This window comes from Mauremys reevesii, linkage group 11, assembly GCF_016161935.1.
Source record: "Mauremys reevesii isolate NIE-2019 linkage group 11, ASM1616193v1, whole genome shotgun sequence".
Classification (NCBI taxonomy): Eukaryota; Metazoa; Chordata; order Testudines; family Geoemydidae; genus Mauremys; species Mauremys reevesii.
Genome location: NC_052633.1, coordinates 50,916,403 through 50,936,052, shown reverse-complemented (window position 1 = coordinate 50,936,052; position 19,650 = coordinate 50,916,403). Strand labels below are relative to the sequence as shown.

Sequence of the window (19,650 nt, the reverse complement as noted above, 5' to 3'; positions counted from 1 at the left end):
TGAGTAGATCTTCTCCCTCCATGCATCTACTGGAGTTAAGATAGTTTGGGGAAACACCTGCCATTTCCAGGAGCTCATTAGAAAGCTCTGTTTGTAGAACAACCAGCAATGCAGCACTACCCTTCTAACCACTCTTCTTCAAATTAACAACCTTTACCTATTAGCCAGTAATCTATAACGAGTTGCAGTGTATTTTCACTTTAATATTTTGAAATTCTGGAGGTCTCCCTTTGTTTACAGACACTGTATGGAGGGCTCCACACTGTCCTCATTTTAGCTGAGTGGTGGTGGATTGATGCTGAAGCAGCCAGGGAAGGCCCACTCCAAATACAGTGAGGTGCTCTCGGCACAGCACTCTTCTTATAGCGTTGCTAATACTGTATTTGGCAGGTTCTGTCTTTCTGAGCCTGGTCAACCCTGAACCCTGATGCTGTTTTCCCTTTGCTGGCAAGTGTTTTTGTCCTGGGTCAACATGCTGAGCATGATATTCAAGCTAAGGAGTGAATCCTGGTTCTTTATTGAATGCTAGAGTTGAAGGGACCTGGCTATTTCTAAAACAATTCCTCTAAAAACCAGTTGCAAACAGGTGCTAGTGAGTACTGCAACTTGAATCTATCTCCAAATTTGAGCTAGTAAAACTATTTCAGTAAGGTGGAGGACAGTACCTGCCTGACAAATATGGTGATAAAATAATGGAGAGTTTTCCAGTGTAAGGGTTTATAAATCTTTACCACCAGATAATAAATCCAACATTTTGAGGGTAGCATGATTTGTTTTTTCAAGACAGATGTTGCAGTAGGCTCCTTGGCAAAATCCTGGCTGATTTTTCCTGAAAGAGGCACCCTTAGGAAAAACTTAGGCTCTGGCTTTTCAATCCCTATATTGGACACGACATTGTTTTGTGAGCAAGATCAAAGTTACCTTCTCAAGTGATAAGCATGCAAGAGAACAAATATCGCTTCTACTCGAAACACAGATGACTAATGCCATTCCTTTAGGTTGGGGAACACATAATGACTCTCAGGTTGTCTGTGGCACTTAGACACAGACACAAGGCTATGAATTCAGGCTTCAAATTTTCCTACTTTCCCTCAAGTACATCCTGTTGATGTTAGATAGCAATCACTATTTCTTTTTATGACACCCAAAGTATATTGGGTTTAGAAATTCTTGCCCTGAATCTCTTGGTTTTAGAGTTTAATCCCGAATAGAGAAAGGATGATGGGATTGGGAGACAGCCATAAGGAATTGAGCAGTAGAGTTAGAATAAGGTTAGCAGTCATTCTAATTTCTTTGGTTATCGAGCTCTATAATATGGGTCTAGCTCCTTTTGGAAATTGCCTCCCTTTCTCAAGAGATTGCTCCAACAGTTTAATTGTTTCAGCAGAATGTAGCTGTGATCAGATCTCCCAAGTACAGAGAGATTCTCAGGTTGCTAGGGCTATTTCCATAGAAGGCTTTAAATAACAGGACAGAGATCTTGAACTGGATACTGCATTCAAGAATGAGTTGTGCACAACATGGAGCATTGAAACGCTATATGATCATCAGAGCCTCACTTCCAAAGTTTCAACATCTCTCTCAAATTCTGCTGCCCACAAATGGACCTTTCAGAGCATAGATTAGCTGTACCAGAGCTCTTCAGGCTGTGCTCTTTCATTCAAATTACAGAGGTCAAATAGCTTCAATTCAGAATATCCACCTGAAATTTGAAAATACATCAAGAAAGTATATACCAGTATTGGCAACCCAGCTCAATATTGATCTTTGAGTGAGCTGAATGCTTTGTTTCTAGCAGAAGAAATATGCAAAGTTATAATTTAAGCCCTGATTCACACCTTCATTAGGCATAAATTAGATTTTGTTTTTCTCCTATTCCTTCAGGAGACAACTCCCCTAAGCATTCATTGCATAAATTATCCCTATTAGTTAAATCCTAATTTTTCAGGTTTGTTTTTTTATACCATAGCTTTCCTTTTCCACTTTCCTTGATTTGTCATTGCTGTATCAAAGTCTTGCCAAATCTGTGATTCAGATAAGAGGGAGATTCCTTGTTAAATGGTAGAAAAGAAATTACATAATATCTGCTAATTTGGATCATTTATTAAAACTAGCTTTTCTAGGCTTGGATTCTTTTCTTCCAGGATTAGTATGGAAAAGTTATTTTTCCTTCCTTTTTTATTCCTCTTTGAGTATTTTTTTTAATAAAATTACTTTTTCAGTGTTAACTGCTAAACAGTTTCAGAAGTACTTGTTCTAGCAGGCTCCTGGTGGAAAATGGAAATGAGTTTTTTGATAGGACTGAGTACCTAGAAAATCTTCCGATGGAGAAGACTGACTCTTGCTGAATTAGTGAATGTGTTAATTGAAAGAAAAGAACAGTTTAGAAATTTCCCTTTAAATTGTTTTGCAACACAATAAAGACTTTTTATTGCACCTTTTAAAATGTGTTCTTTGTTCCTCAAGATATATTGTGCAGTGCAAAAAGGCTGAAATTGCTAATGCAGCCATTGAGCTCTATCCATGTAAGAACAGAGGCTTTGGCACTAACGAAACTGGAGGTCTGGTGGTATTTACTGGTGAGACTTGGACCTCAGCTGCCTGCCAACTTTGAACAGGTAACAAATGCAAATAGTTTTAGCACAGTAGTTGAGCCTATGTTTTGTTCATGTAAAACTTAAACTTGCTTTATGATGATCTTCTTTCGGTAGCGGTTTATCTGGATGCTTTAATCTTTAGTCATAAAACAATTATTAAAAGAATACTGTCACTCTTGTATGCTCCAAACCTGACATGCTTCCAAAAATTTAAGCTGGTAGGTCAATATAAAAGAACAATTTGTACTAATGGTACACATGGAGCTCTAAATTAACTATCAAGAGGAATTACCTGAAGTAACTGTGGACTGCTCAGATAAATCCTCTACTCAATACACACCAATAGTCAGACAATACGCTTTCTATAAGGAATAAAATGGAAAATATTGACGTAACATTTTCACTATATAAACCAGCTCTCCTACAACACTGTGTTTGGTTCTCATCATCCTGCCTCCACATAGAAAATTTTTCAGATGGAAAGAGACTGGAAAGATCAGGATTTGTTAGCTTGGAAAACGTAAGAGGGGACTTAAAAAAAATTAACAGTGTAGCAAAGGTAGATCAGACACTTCTGTTGTCTTTGCTCAGAATACACAGAGGCATTTTGTGGACAAATAGAAAATACATCTAGTATTTGGCAGCCTGTTTATAAAGTAGTACTATTAGCAAGGAGCAGTAGTTACCCTGATCTTTGTGATATGCATTTATTCTCAGTTAACTTCTATGTGAAATAAGAGCTGCCATACTTTCAGTGATGATTTGATTTGCTCAGTATCTTGTCTTCAACAGTGGCCTGTACCAGAGCTTCGGGAGAGCATACAGAACAGGGCAGTTATGAAGCAATCCACCCCTGTCTTCCATTCCCAGCTTCTGGTAGTCAGGCGTAAAGGGTTGCCCTGAACATGGTTACATCCCTGACCATCTTGCCATTAATGGACCTATACTCCATGAACTTATTCATTTCTTTTTCAAAGATTACAGGACACTCTATTTTTAAAATTCAAATAGATTTCAAGTAAATAGTAGTTTTTATGTATTATGTCTGCTCTTGAGTCTTCCTGCTAGTTTTTTATGGGTTTATAATCACAGCTGCCTACTTTTTCTATAGACTCATGCAAACAAGCACAACTGACTAGAGTGTGTCAGAGTCACAACAAAATAGACCATATTTAAAAAAAATCTTTCAATTATAGTAATGCAGGTGTTTGTAACAGTAGGTGAAGAATTTTATGTATAAGAACAGTGAAGTTGGTGTTTTAATGTCTTCGTTTTCACCTATAAAACCCTAAATGATTTGGCTTTAGCTACATGGAGAGTGACAGTCTCTGATACTGCAGCAGTTGTGATAGAGTGGAGTGAAGTTTACAGCCCCATAGTCAAAAAGGGATTGGACTGATGTATTACCGTATTTTTTGAGGGGCTCACTCTCTATATCCAGTTGTGCATGGACTTGGTGGACCTGCAAGACCTACAGGTTGATTTAGTGGTAGTGATGGGGTGAGGATTGTTCTGGAATTAGTCAGGCTTTTCAGTTAGGTTAATTTTAACACCTTTTTGACATGTTTTGACTCACTCTAGTAATGATTCTAGAGACTTTGGTAGATATAACTGGAAAACTACAAAGAGTAGTATAATTGGACTGAGCACATGAAACAAACTGCTAGCACTGGGTTTCATAATTCTATCAAATTATATTCCAGGATGTGATTAACTGAAAATCTTACTTATTGAGCTATGCTTTTGATCTATCTTTTTAATATAGAAAAGATTAGAAAATCATATGAAACAATTGCAAACTGTACTGTCTCAGTAACATCTCATTTGAAATTATTTAACTTTCATTTGATGATAACATTATTGAAAATTTTACTGATTTGGTTAGCATTAAAACAAAGCTGCTATATATCAGAAATAACTTTAAAACAAGTAGTTTACAGAGCAGTTTAGTCTTTGTATTATTCCACTTTCTCCTCAGAGAAGGTATGATGCAGATTTGAGACTAAATGTACTCTTATTCCTCTTCATGTGTGTCATACACGCTATCATTGAGGTTTGGTGTCTTTGCAGGTTTGTGTTCCATTAATCCAAAGCACTTTAAGTGTAGATTCTTCTGTTGTACCTCAAGGAACTCCCTCTCGTGCAGCAGCCAATCAGAGTTTAGCCACAGCAACATCTGCACAGAAATCAGGTACAAAATAAGCCCTGCTTCCAAATATAATTCAAATGCTAGAACTAAGTTTAAAATAAACTTGTGTTAACTAAGGAGCAATAGCAAACAATATATTGATACTGCACATTCATATCAGTCTACTGGTCTAGAATAATTTAGTAGCTAGTAAAACCAAGAAAACTTTGTATCTGTGTTAAGTCTACAAAACTATTCAAATCTGAGAACGCGGGAAAGAATTCCTTGGTGCATTGCATTGTTCCTAGGGATTGCAGGTATTCTTTGTCCTGTGTCTGTAAACATTCTTTTATATTTTATATTTATATATAGTTAAGTTACATTTGTTCATTTGCATACTGTGTGGTATTCTTGTCAACCATAAGCGGATTCATCAGGGACCTCATTAGGTCTCCTATGCGTATAACATGATGCAATTTGGATGGATGGTTGCCAGTGATGGAATAAACAATTCTCAGTTCTAAATTACTTTCACGTTTACATCTAGTTAAACCATTCTTTTAACCTTAACATGCAATTCTTTTTAGTAGCTCTAAGTGTTGTATAAATCTCTATCTCAGTTGAGGCTTTTTTAAAAACAGGTAGACTTAAACGTTAAGATTATGTAAAATAGTTTTAGTTGCAATAGAATGGAGGATAAAACGTGACCGTCTAAAAATTGTTCTAAGATGTATAGTTAAGTGATATACAGAATTAAACTTGCATGCTTAAATATTAGGTGATGAATGCTTCAGATTACAGCATCAAAGCACCAATCTATTTTTTTTCTCTTTTCCAAATCCCCTAAGAGCAGAACCTTTTCCCCTCACATATCTCTCTTCCACCCCAGTGCCCCAGTCAGCAGCAGCTTTGCATGGGAAACCTCTCCTTTCCCCAGTACGCTTTTGGTTGGTATATCACAACTATTAATATTAGACTGGAGTCTGCCTGTTAGTGGTAAGGCAAGTCTAACTTGGAAACATAGAGATCTGATCACTGACAGTCTTAAGTCTTATAAAACAGTAAATATATTTTCCTGTCCACTATAGGCAGACTTCACCCTTAAACAATGATAAATGGTGTATCTGATTTTTACAAGCAGACTTTGTGCTGGTCGGTAGGGAGGGTTCATATGGAAGGGAAGTGAAAGCTAAGTATGAGGCATAGGAAGAGAATAGATTCTCTTCAGACCTGGGAAACAAGACAGACAAAAATACATGTTAACAGTGACAAATCTGTCAAAAAGGCAGATTTTTGTTTTACCGGCTAAAATAAGTTTTTGAAAAATTGTTAAAAAATGAATCTTGAGCTAAAACCTCAAGGTAAGCAGTCCTGAAGTACAGGTGAGTCTCATCTTACGCAGGGGTTCCCTTCCGCGGTTAACGCGTAAAGCGAAAACCACGTATAGTCAAAATTATATTGAGTTGAATGGCGAGCGGAATGGCCCACACTACAGTTACAGTATTAAAATAGGTATTTTTCTCTTTTTTTGGTTTTGTTTTTGCCGACCGCGTAAAGCTGAAATCGTGCATGTTAAATGCGCGTAAGATGCGACAGACCTGTAAACTTCTATAGTTATATAGTTAGGGCCCTATCAAATTCACAGCCATGAAAAATGCATCACGGACCCTGAAATCTGGTCTCTTTTGTGCTTTTACCCTCTACTGTACAGATTTCACGGGGGAGACCAGCATTTCTCAAATTGGGGGTCCTGACCTAAAAGAGAGTTGCAGGGGGGTCACGGTATTGCCACTCTTGCTTCTGTTCTGCCTTCAGAGCTGGGTGGCCAGAGAGTGGCAGCTGCTGACTGAGGGCCCAGCTCTACAGGCAGGAGCCTAGAAGTAAGAGTGGTAATTCCATACCATGCCATCCTTCCTTCTGCTATGCTGCTGGTGGTGGTTCTGCCTTCAGAGCTGGACTCCTGGCCAGCAGCCACCGCTCTCCAGCTACCCAGTTCTGAAGGCAGTGCCGCTACCAGGAGCAGCACTGAAGTAAAGGTAGCAGTACCATGAGCCCCACACAAGTCCTTTTTGGGTCAGGACCCCTACAATTACATTACCTGAAATTTCAGATTTAAATTGCTGATATCATGAAATTATGATTTTAAAAATGATGGTGAAATTGACCAAAATGGACTATGAATTTGGTAGGGACTATACATAGTATAAACTCCTTAAAATAAAGGATTCTAATGGAAACTCTGATAGTTTCTTAAATAAAGCATTGCTAGTAGGTACTTACTATAATGGAAATTTTTGGTGAGCCAAACATTGCTTTGTGGCTAAAAACACAAAGCTGGGAGTATGGAGATTTGGGTTGTATTCCTGGCCTTACCACAGTGGTGAGGCTGAAAGTGTTCTCTTTGCCCATTTGTAAACTTGTCAGACTTAATTTTTATATATTGTTTGGATCTGTTTTCTTTTTGCTTAAAAGTGGTTCATTTGAATGTAGTTATGATGTAGTCACAAGAATTGTGTTATTCTTTTCCTTAGGTTCTTATCCATTTGGAAGTCCGGTCACTCCAAGGATAAACCTGAATTCTAGTGTATCAGGAATGATAGTGATCCCCTCAATTCAACTTTTGGGAATTGAAATGCTGCTTCACTTCCTGATGGGGCCAGAAGTTTTGGCTTTTTCTAAGCAAAACAAACTTGTACTTAGTCTAGGTATTTGCACTATATTTTTCAAAGCAATCTTGATTCCAGGAGTAGTTTGAAATGATTACTTTTATTTTCTGTAATATTTTGCTAAACCTAAAGATGTACATAATAGATAAGATACTTAAAATAATTAATTGTAGATCCTAATCTTAATATTAGGAGCTATTTTTATCACAGGTTAATATAGAACACTTAAAGAACCCACTGTATTTGATTTTTTCGTTTAGGCTATCTCTTGAAAACTGTTGACTGTAAAAAAAAAAAAAATGATCCACATGCAGTATGTCAGATTTATGTTTTCTATTTTCTCCTAGAGCCTCTTCAATATCCATTGATCAGTAGCCCTTCTTTTTTTTGTAAGCATGCCAGCACACTCATAAATGCAGTTCAGGAAGGCTTCATTGCAATTGGAAAAGAGGTTCCAGGTAAAAATTTTATGGTGAAATAACCTTTTTATTTTGAGATGATGGGAAATAAAATTAAAAAGTAGGGAAAAGAGGATTTTTAATAGAGTAATAATGCAAGTATTAAAATAGCATTTTTCTTATCGACATATCCAGTTTTGTGTCTGTGACTTTTTCATGTATGGGTTATAGCATTACATTTTAAATTTAAAGTCCATAATTTAACACCTGTTTTCTATGTGCATTGCTATTTCTTTTGCTCGGTATTCTTCACTGACTTCTGTGAATGGAAATTTCACTTTTTGTTTTGCAGATGCCATGTTAAATATTATATGGAAGCATATGATTGGTTTTGTGAAATCAACTATTGAATCAGGTAATAATGTTTATTTCATATCTATTGTGACCAAAACATGAGGTGTGGTTTGTTTGGTTTTTTTTGTGGGGAGGGGGATATGCTCCTGAAAGTATTTGACTATTCAGTAAAATCCTTCGTAAAAACCCACTATTTCTAGGACACTTTTATAAGACACAATCTAATTTTGTACAATATATGCATGTATAATATGTATGCAAAAGGGACTAAACTGTGCCACTTTTGTAATGAAGTTCTCCTCATGAGTAAGGGTTATGCAGCCTAGCCCCATAATATAAGGGTATGCATCATATCATATATTAAAAATTTAAAACATCAAAATGTGAGGATACCAAAATCATCTCCATGTGGTCTTACTGCTGTACTTCTTGTCCATTTTCCACATTATTTTTTTATATCATGTCTTAGATTACATTTTTCTTAAACAGGGTTGAGTGATTTAAATCAAGGCAAATTTAAATTACTTAAATTTGATTTGAAAAAAAAAATAACTTGAGTCAGGTGGGGCTTTTTAAAACTTGAGCTATTGCAGCCTTAGATTAAAATTTGTAATGAACTAAATTGTAAATGCTGTCTCTTTTAGAATTCCATTACTGGTGTAGGGTATCTTATCTGAATTTTACAAAACTCTGCTGCTATAGGCAAAAACAATGAAAATATTAAGTCCCCGATCCTGCAAACATTTAAGCAGGTATGTAACTTTACTTACACAAATAACTCCATTGAAGTCAACAGGGCTACTCATGGTTAAAGTACTTGTGGTTAAAGTTAAGCATTTGTCTAAATGTTTGCAGCATTAGGAGCTAAAATTGTATTTTTAATATATACTTAGTGGCATGAAATCTGTCATTTCAAAACAAAATTGCTTCAGTGTTAACAGTGAGAAGTTTAGACTTCAGTACATTAACAATGTTATGAACTTTTAAAAAGTTTTTCTACATTTTAAAAAAGGAGCCGAAACTTAGCCTCACAAACCTATATTTATGCAATTTCTGATGGGATTTTTCAAAAGTACCTAAGCAGTTTAGGAGCATAAATTGCATTGACTTCACACTGCAAATGCTAATGGAAGAGTTGTAGCCTGGTCAAAGCATTTCAGCTTTCTTGACTTATAGAGGTTCAATATGTCAGAAAGTGATGGTTGCAAATATAACACAAGCTATTATTTGCTGATCAGGTTTTTTTTTTTCACTTTCTGATGCGCTCACAGTAAATATAAGATCTTGGCTATGTCTTTTTCAGCATAGATGAGCATTTAAGTGTGAATTTTTAAGTAGAGAGAATCCTTCTGTAAAATCTGAAATTCTAAAAGGAAACTAAAAGACAAGTACAAAACATCCACACTAGCAATTTAAGACTACAAAAAGGGAAGAAAGTAAAGAATTTGTAGATCTGATTTAAATTAAAAAAAATTTTTAATCCCCTCTGCTCTGCATTGTCTCTCAATTATTTAGTAAAGTACCTAGCACACTTACAAAATATTTTATTTATAATTTGTTTCTGTGGGCAGTTCATTGCATATCTTCAAAATAGCAGGAGAGTGGAACCGAAAAATGACATAAGGTGCTACGGTCCACGTTATGTATTGATTTTTTTTCAGAAAATGCCCTTGCCTTAAGATTCATATAGTTACAGTAAAAATAATTTTTAAATGATGATCCCACTAATCAATGCTTTGTTCTGCCACTATTGTAGTTTTATCTCTGGCTTGATCATGCTTTTTACTTTTATTTTTTTAGGCAATAAGAAAGAGAGGCAAGGTTCAGAAATGTTAACAGTATTATTACAGGCCTTAAAAAACATAGTTACCTCAAGCACACTTCCTGTTCAGAAAACACTGGTAAGTTGTTTTTGTTTTGTTTTTTTATTAAACTGATAATTTCTTATGTACTGTTAAGTAGATACCGTTGTGACCGGTTGGGTCACAGAAAACCCCTTGGGAATGGCCACCTGATGTGCCTAGATTATCTCTGAGCCAGTGTTCCCTGGCAGCTTGGGACTTCAGTACCTTGCCTTGTTTGAGCCAGACACGCTTGCCTGCTGCAATCATAGATTCAAGTCTGAACCACATCCTCCCACAAGCTGCAGGCTTTACTGAAAACAGCTTAAGAAGTGCTCCTGTCTCGAGCACTTAGATACCCAGCTCCCAATGGGGTCCAACCCCCAAATAAATCCTTTTTACTCCATATAAAGCTTATACAGGGTAAACTCATGAATTGTTCACTGTTTGCGCCCTCGCCCCCCGGGTATTAATACTTACTCTGGGTTAATTGATAAGTAAAAAGTGATTTTATTAAATACAAAAAGTAGGATTTAAGTGGTTTCAGGTAAAGTCAGACAGAACAAAGTAAATTACCAAACAAAATAAAACATGTAAGTCTAAGCCTAATACAGTAGGAAGCTAAATGCAGGTAAATCTCACCCTCAGAGATGTTCCAATAAGCTTCTTTGACAGACTAGCCTCCTTCTAATCTGGGTCCAGCAATCACTCACACCCTTGTAGTTACTATCCTTTGTTCCAGTTTCTTTCAGGCAACTCCGTGGGGTGGAGAGGCTGTCTCTTGAGCCAGCTGAAGACCAAATGAAAGGGTTTCCCAGGGGCTTAAATAGACTTTCTCTTGTGGGTGCAAACGCCTCCTACTCTCCTATGCAGTATCCAGATCCAAGATGGAGTTTTGGAGTCACATGGGCAAGTCTCATGTCCATGCATGACTCAGTTGTTTAGAGGAGTTTCCAGGAAAGCTTAGATGTGGATTGGCATTTACAAAGGTCCATTGTTAGCCAAGTTCTCCCAAGTACTTGAATAACCCCTTTACACTATTTTGACCAAATCTGCCCTACGTGCTTTCTACAGCAAACAGTTTAAATACAAACATAGAGCCAACGCTTGTAACTTCAGATATAAAAATGATACATGCATACGAATAGGATGAATACATGCAGAAGAACATAACCTTTGCAAAGATATATTACATGACATATCTAGCATAAAACATATTCCAGTTATGTCATATTTACACTCATAAGCATGTTTCTATAAAGCATTATGGGGTACAACATCACATTAAACCTATAATTTCTTATGTGCTGTTAAGTAGATACCGTATAATTGAAACCTTGATTTTGATACCAGTTTCTTGCAATGGCTGCACCAAAACTTCAGATTCTAAAGAGCTGACAATTTTTAAAACAGTAATTTTTAGAAAATCATAAGTTCTCTTGGCAAACTACATAGATTGCTTTTGTAGGAACCCTTAAGGAGTATATATCAAATGTCAACATGAATCCCATGGTGTGAGTCATTTGTAGCCATTTTCTTCCTAAGTTATCATTAATTCAGAGAGCAATTGTTTGTAAGGCTGCTTTCTTTATGCCTACAGAAGACTTCAAACCAGTTGTTAACATCTGGTTTCTCATTTACTTGTTAGTATTTGGCTCTTGCATAGAATTAGACATTTATACATAGTCTGTTCTGAAGGATTCTTTTTTTTTTTTTTTTTAATACTTGACTGTTTTCTTGTTTGCTTCCCTCCCTCAGTCCCTTATAGAAATTACAATTAAAGAATTACCTTCAAAAGTATTGGGGTCACCAGCATATCAGGTTGCTGACATGGATCTTTTAAATGTAAGTAAAACCTTAGTTATATTTTTTAAAAAAATTGTTAGTGTTTATACTTCGAGAGGAGTTGGAGTACACTGAATATTCATGGTACCCTATGTAAGTTAAAAGAGCCATATCTTGGTGAAATTATACAGTTCTCACTGGTATTTTTATTTTAGAATGTCTGGAACAAGTTTAGCATTTCCTTGTCATAGACAGTTTAACTGCATCAATAATTTAGATTTAAAATGCGTTGAAACAGGGTTAGCAATTCCTTATGTCTGAAAAATATTCTGAAGAGACATTCATGAAAATGACCTCCTTATATTGTTGAGCACACTGTTTATTGCAAGGGTCATAGACAACATGGTCTGTTTGTATAACCTTTTGTTACATGTTATTGATGGAGCAGTATGTTGATTAATAATCTAGCTAATTGATTGACTACATGTGTGGTATATCACAAAATGTTCAAGAGACAAAATAATCAAACTTAGCTAGCTTATTGCTCAAAGTCAATAACCATACACCGCAGGAAGGAAAGAGTTAATATGATACCAGTCCTTCTGGGAAGCATTTCTTGCAGCACTGTTCAGTTCACCTTATACACAGTTTGCTCCCAAAACAGGCCCTAAACCATTTGTATTTATAGGACAGTTGCTTACTAGTTAGCACTTCATAGTCAGGTAAGAGTCAGCCCACCAGTTCCTTAACATATTCTGTACCTTCCTTATTTTTGTTTTGGATACTAGTATTCCCATTACTAGTCTGCAAAGATACCTCACCTGCTTGTACCAGGGCAGAACATTAATGTATTTTGCCTTTGACAGTTTACTAGCCACTTATGCCAAATACTGAGTTGTCATGTTCCAAGGTTTTGTGGGATGTATCAGTGAACAAGTGTGATTTAGTATTTTGAGCAAAACAGTACAGTTCAGTTGACATAACTGCCTAACATGCATACACACAATAGTCATACTGCATGCTTCAGACATATTAATGTGGCGTAAGTAATACATTTTTAATGTATGTTGGCTAACAAGTGGCATTCACTAAATCTTGGCTGGGGCCAAATTCCATCATGAATGTGCTGCTGAAGGCCATGTTAGTAATTGGCAATTTGACATGTGATACACAATGCACTGCCCTCTTGGGAGTTTTTTCTGACATTGCTTGTTGTTTAGTATTGTAGGATGCATTTCAAAGAAAAAAACATTTAGACTTCTAAATTACTTTGAGCCAAGGATAAGTCATCACTGAGATGGTTAAGCAGTATCCACAGAAGACAAACTTTAGTAGAGGCAAGGAAATGCACTTCATTTTGAATAAACACGTTGTATATAAGTGCAATCCCTTTGCTCACTCATATCCAACACATGCTGCGTTCTCTTTAGTCTCTCACTGGTCAATATGGGTCCCCAGAATAAATTTCCCCTCAAGCCTCAAAAGGATTGCATGGAGCAGCCAGGTATTTCTGCCCAACATCCTGTAGCTTGACAGGGGAAGCATGGGGACATCCTCTTTCTTGACTGTCTTTGAGATCCCCAAGTAACTTTGTGATCACCTGCAAGGACAGGTTAACAGTCAGTAATGGGACCTCAGACATCTTCAAAGTAAGTCCTCCATCTGTCAATGCAGTTCTCCTCCGTCCATCAGATCATTGCTATAGTTGTAGCTTTTCAGTTGTCTTCCAATCCCCACAAAGACAAGGGAACTGCAAAGAATGAAGATCTTTCTTCCAGAGCCAGAAGGTGAGAAATCTAATTGGGTGACAGTCCTTGCATCTCAAGATCTCTCAGAAGTCAATACTAGGCTGGCTACTGGGAGGATTTGCACTCTTATCCAAAGCAGCACTAGTACATAAGTGTCCTCAGTGCATCATTCATACTATTGATACCTATTGTTTCAATGCTATGGTTAATGTAGGTTTGTAGAAAACGTCATGAGCCTCAGGTGAGGCATGAGTTACAGTAGACTCAAGTTATTATGAGTCATTATCTGGTTAGCAGTGGCTACTGACAAACCTCTTTAACCTATATGGAAGCACTCGAGAGCATATGTTTCTCAAAAAGAATCAAAGAAAAGTGCATTTAGGTGAAGGAGAGGGACTCTGTCCCCATATCGGTGTAATTTTTCTACCAAGTTAATTTTAAAAAGATTTAATCTGATTTTGAGGTTTAGTTGCAACTGTAGGGGTTGATTAATCTTTTTAATATTTGGCAAATACTAAATACGTTTTGGCAATAATTTGGCAAATGCAAAATCTGCCGTATAGGACTCTGGCAGTTTATGGTGGTTTTCTGCACTAGGTAAGGGTGTTTGAATAATTTTGATTCAGATTTCTCCTCTTTCCACCTCCAGACTTCTGTTTCTAGATGTTATAATTGTGACCACATTTTTTGTACAGAATTCAAGTTCAGAATTTTAGTTGACTCTGAATAAATTACTGGCCTGTGGAGTTAAGTTTATATAGCTCCTATATATTGCATTTCTGAATCATTAACTGAAAGAAAAACCCACCCTATACACTATTCTGACTGTGTAATAAAAACTCCATTAATGAAAATACAGTTCAAAAGGCTGATTTTTTTTATTTTATTTTTTCTTGCAAGGGAACACCAGCTTTGTTCTTAATTCAACTACCTTTCCGTAATAATCTGTTGGAATGGTGTGTAACAGATGAGAGGTAAGTGATCCTATTCTGGAACTATTTGAGAATGTTCATTTGTTTTGTTACCAAACTTAGCCTGTTCTTCTGTACCTCAGTATGCTGATTTTTTTTTTTAGAGGCTTTTCCTGTGAATTTTAAATATTACTTCTCCCCATAATTGCTTATCTAACCTTTAAAGTTTTGTTTTTAGGTTCTTCCTAAACTTGGAGGTCCTTGTGGGTTGTGTTTTGTCTGGCCCCACATCTCCGTTGGCTTTCAGTGAGTCTGTGTTCTGCATTATTAATCAGTGTGCAAAACAGGTGGAAAATAAGGAACATCTTTGGAGAATGTGGAGTATTGTAGTTAACCCATTGACTGAGTGGATTAACCAGGTATAGTAGTATACGAAATACTCATAAGCATTTTAGTGTGTGATTGCCTTATCAGCAATGAGAATATGATAACATAAAGGCCGAAATAGCAAATTTTTACATTTTGGTAAATTCATGCCTCTTTTAAAAAAAAAAAAAAAAAAAAAAAAAAACCCAAAAAACCCCAAAAAAACAAAAAAAAAAAGCACAGCGATGAAAAATACAGTTTCACAGATATTATGAAGAACATATTTTGCCCTGCAAAATTTTTATGGCTAGTGATGATTGAAAAGAAGAGTCTAGGTCGATGCTTTGCTATATAAACCAACTTTTGTAAACTGAATATTTTTATGTAGGGTCACTGAAATAAAGTGTCATAATTTAGTCACTTTTTAGAGTAAAATTACACATCAAGTAGATGGAATAATAAATAACTTTCCATAATTGATTTGTGTTGTAGTATTTTCTACTCTTCAAAATTAAAGGGACCAATTATGTTAATCATAAAAATCATTGCTGGTAGTTTGTAGATGATGCAAATTGGAAGGGTAGTAAATGACAGGCCAGTTCTACAAAATGATCTGAGGTAAACTGGGCTCCTTTGAGTAACACATTTGAATCCTGCCAAATTCAAGGTCATATGTCAGCACCAAGAAAGTAGGTCATACTTATATGATGGGGGGACTACAGCCTACATAACAGTGACTCTGAAAATAATTTGGGGTGAGTCTTTATGTCTAACCCATTGAAAATGATCACCCGTGCGAGGGTCTGGCTAAGACAGCTTCTCGTATTTACTTGTAGGTATAAGTGGGGGGAATTTCAATCAGAAGTGGAGACATAGTATTTCCTCTAGTTGACGTTAGTGAGACTGTTACTGAAATGCAGTATCCAGTCCTAGTTTCCACATTTCAAAAAGGGTGCTGACAAAGTGGAAAGGGTTTTGAAAAGAGCTACAAAAAATGATTTGAGGTCCTGAAAACATGCCTTATAGTGAGACACTGTTTACTTACTTTCAGTCAAAAGAAGGTAAAAAGGTGAATTGATCAGTTTATAAGTACCTACATAAAGATAAACTTATATTAGTGCTCTTTTACTTGACAAGGATATAACAAGATTCAACAGCTGGTATCTGAAGCTAGATACATTCATGTTAGACGGAAGGTGCAAATTTTTAACAATGAGGGTAATTAACCATTGAAACAGCTTACTCAGGAATGCGATGTCTATTAGCGAGGATGGGCAGGAATGCTGTCTCTAGGTCTCTGTTTGCCAGAAGCTGGGAATGGGCAACAGGTGATGGATCACTTGATGATTACCTGTTCTATTCATTCCCTCTAAAGCACCTGGCATTGGCCACGGTCAGTAGACAGGATACTGGACCAGATGGACCACTGGTCTTACCCAGTATGGCCATCCTTATGAGATGGAGAATCTATCATGTGAAGAATTTAAATGAAAACTGAATATCTTTCTAAAATATATATTCTGTTTTAACCAGAAGTTATAGGCTTGATGCAGGAATCACTGGCTGAAATTCTCTGGCCTGTTTTATGCAGGAAGTACAGCTAGATCATCATAATGGTCCCCTGGCCTTAAAATATGAATAGTTTTTAAAGTATTTAAAGTCACCTAAATTACCAGTAAAATTTCTAGTTATTACTAATATTCTATTCTTTTAGATTTCATTTTTTCACTAATGTTGATTTTCACTAGTAGCTAAAAGCCCATGCTGTCATGAGTGTAATTTGTAACTTTAAAAAAAAAAAAAAGCTGCAAATTTAAAAATTGGACAGTAACAGACAGCTGATCCCAGTTATGATTCAGCCTGGTGATACTGTAAACAAAAATAGCTCTCAACCATGCTTGTACTGGTTTATATTGCTTCAAAATGATTCCTGGAATCCTATTTTACAGATTGTTTACACTCTCTCTTGCATTTTTTTGTTGACAGTGAAAACTGAGTGGTCGTTTTTTTGTTTAATTAGTTGATAGCCTGTTTTAGATTCTCAAGCAAACACTGAAATTAAAAAATGGAATTACTCTAGTCTTAACTTGTAAAAGCTTTATTTAAAAAACTAGAAACCAAATTTAATCTGGATGTCCTTTGCTCCTTGTAGGTTGCTTATCTAATAAGTTACTGTTTTGTGATTTATTTAGACTAGTGAAGTAAATCAGGGAGATGCATTGGAACACAACTTTAATGCTGTTTATAGTGCACTGCTGTTACCCATAAGCCACATTTTCCCTATTCAAGAATTTCCACAGGTAAGAAATGAAAACAAATCTTAGATTCTGTAAAAATGCAGTGTTTCTAGTAAACATTAAACATTGGCAAGCTAATCTTCCTTTGGGTCTAAGATAATGAATCTTCTATAAGCTGGCTCCATATCAGCTCACACCTGGCTATTCTTAAATCTTTCTCTTTGTCTTCTAGAAACTTTTAAACTGAGTGTAAGTTATTAATTTTTTAGTTTTTCTACTTACCTGGAAATTTTTTAAATGAGCACCATGCTGTATATAAAGCTTAAAAAGAGCTAAGGGGGCATATTATTGAGGTTGCTAGACTCATGAATGGTATGGAGAAAATCAACAAGAAAGTGTTGTTTACCCTTTCACATAACACACAAACCAGAGATCACCCAATGAAATTAATAGGCAGCAGATTTAAAACAAACATAAGCAAGTACTTCACACAGCACAATCGACCTGTGGAACATGTTGCTAGGGGATGTTGTGAAGGCCAAAACTATAACTGGGTTCACAAAATAATTAAATTCATAGAGGATAGGTCCATCAGTGGCTATTAACCAAGATGGTGAGGGATGCAACCCCATGCCCTGGGTATCACTAATCCTCTGACTGCCAGAAGCTGGGACTATATGGTGGGAAAGATCACTTGATGATTGCCCTATTCTATTTATTCTGTTCAAAGCATCTGGCACTGGCCACTGTCGGAAGACAGGATACTGGGCTAGGTGGACCATTGGTCTGACTTAGTATGGGCATTTTTATGTTGCGTTCTTAAAAATAAACTTGTGTTCTATATTGTTGTGTACTCCTCAGGTTAATATCTTGTCATTTTGTAGTCTTTTGATGATAAAAGCAAAACCACAGGGTTTCTTATCTATATCATATCTATATTTAGATCGTAAAGCAGTGCAGTTTTGTTAATTGAAATGTGAAAAAGCTTTTCCTATTAGAACAGGGGGAGGCAACCTATGGCACGGGTGCCAAAGTCAGCACGCGAGCTGATTTTCAGTGGCACTCTCACTGCCTGGATCCTGGCCACCAGTCCAGGGGGCTCTGCATTTTAATTTAATTTTAAATGAAGCTTCTTAAACATTTTAAAAGCCGTATTTACTTTACATACAACAATAGTTTAGTTATATATTATAGACTTGGAGAAAGAGACCTTCTAAAACTGTTAAAATGTATTACTGGCATGCAAAACCTTAAATTAGAGTGAATAAATGAAGACTCGGCACACCACTTCTGAAAGGTTGCCTACTCCTGTATTAGAAAAATATAGACGAGGTTTCAGTTACTTGGTATAGTTCTATTGACAAATAGAGAAAGGAATATAAAAACACAAAATCAAGATTAGATTTGGTGGATCTCTCCCCAAGGCTCAGGAAGAAAATCAAATAAGCTTGCTCACTTTGACTTCTGACATACAGAAAAAAGGAAAAATTGTGCAAACTCCTGTTTTGATTTTTATATGTATAACTTTTGTTTTGGTCATTAAAGCCCACTATGAAGTCCTTGTTGCGCACCTGGTCAGAGCTGTATAGAACATTTGCCCGCTGTGCTTCGTTAGTGGCAACGGCAGAAGAAAATTTGTGCTGTGAAGAACTTTGTGCTAAAATATCTGGCCTAGAAGATGAAGCCCTAGTAGTAAGTATAAATCACAATATTAAATTATATAAAACTCCTGCTGGTGCAGTCTGCACATGGAAAAATACTCCCACTTTAACTTTTGTTTTGCATTTACTCAGTTAAATTTAAATGTAACCATCAGTCTTTGTTATAAGCCTAGTCAAACCTAAACATCAGGAGTTGGATTATAAAAGTATGTATGCACCAGCGTTTCCTCTAATTTTTTACATTACATGTGTGAAATGAATTATGTGCACCAAAATGGAGGTGATGTGTAACACATCACCTCCATATTGGTGTATATAACAGAATTCATGTGGTGGGGGTGGGGCCGAGGGGTTCAATGTGTGGGAGGGGGCTGGGGTAGAGGGTTAGGGTGTGCAGGGATGAGGCCTCTGGCTTGGGGTGTGGGCTCTGGGGTGGGGCCAGGGATGGGGGATTTGGGATGCAGAAGGGGGCTCATGGCTAGGGCAGAGGGTTGGTGGGGGCTCTGGGGTGGGGCCAGGGATGAAGGGTTTGCGGTGCAGGTTGCCTCAGGGCTATGTTGGGGAGAGAGGACTCCCCCCAGCCCTCTCTAGCTGCAGCAACTTAGGGCTGGGTGAGAGGCACTTCTCCCCATGCTGCGCCAAGTCCAGGGCAGGTCCATGCCTTGGCCAGCGGGGAGAGGCGCCTCTCCCCGCCGCAGCCCTGACCCTGCATGGGGTTTAATAGGCAGCTGTGTGGCCATGCAGCTTAAAGGGAATTTAGGGCTACACTGTAGGTGAAGGTGGGATTGTAGTACAGAGAGGCATATGTGTGCTAATTCTAATGAAGCTAGCACATGCAGCAATAGTATTGTAAATGTGGCACCTTGCCCTTCAGCCTAGGTTAGCTGCTGCTTTAACAATGTAGAACTGATTATAAACTACAGTAAATAGTACAGTACAGTCAGATTTATTTATACAA

General features: G+C 36.9%; 1 protein-coding gene across 3 annotated transcripts in view; it reads left to right on the top strand.

The window, feature by feature from the left end:
• RIF1 (replication timing regulatory factor 1) overlaps window positions 1-19,650 on the top strand; it is a 53,382-nt gene that overhangs the window by 8,735 nt on the left and 24,997 nt on the right. For all 3 annotated transcript variants that reach the window (XM_039494755.1, XM_039494754.1, XM_039494756.1), the window contains 11 exons: window positions 2,467-2,618; window positions 4,668-4,788; window positions 7,257-7,430; window positions 7,739-7,849; window positions 8,142-8,204; window positions 9,944-10,044; window positions 11,743-11,829; window positions 14,418-14,491; window positions 14,667-14,847; window positions 16,987-17,094; window positions 18,577-18,723. In XM_039494755.1, the coding sequence (XP_039350689.1) occupies window positions 2,467-2,618; window positions 4,668-4,788; window positions 7,257-7,430; window positions 7,739-7,849; window positions 8,142-8,204; window positions 9,944-10,044; window positions 11,743-11,829; window positions 14,418-14,491; window positions 14,667-14,847; window positions 16,987-17,094; window positions 18,577-18,723 (1,319 nt within the window). The remainder of the gene's footprint in view (window positions 1-2,466; window positions 2,619-4,667; window positions 4,789-7,256; window positions 7,431-7,738; window positions 7,850-8,141; window positions 8,205-9,943; window positions 10,045-11,742; window positions 11,830-14,417; window positions 14,492-14,666; window positions 14,848-16,986; window positions 17,095-18,576; window positions 18,724-19,650) is intronic.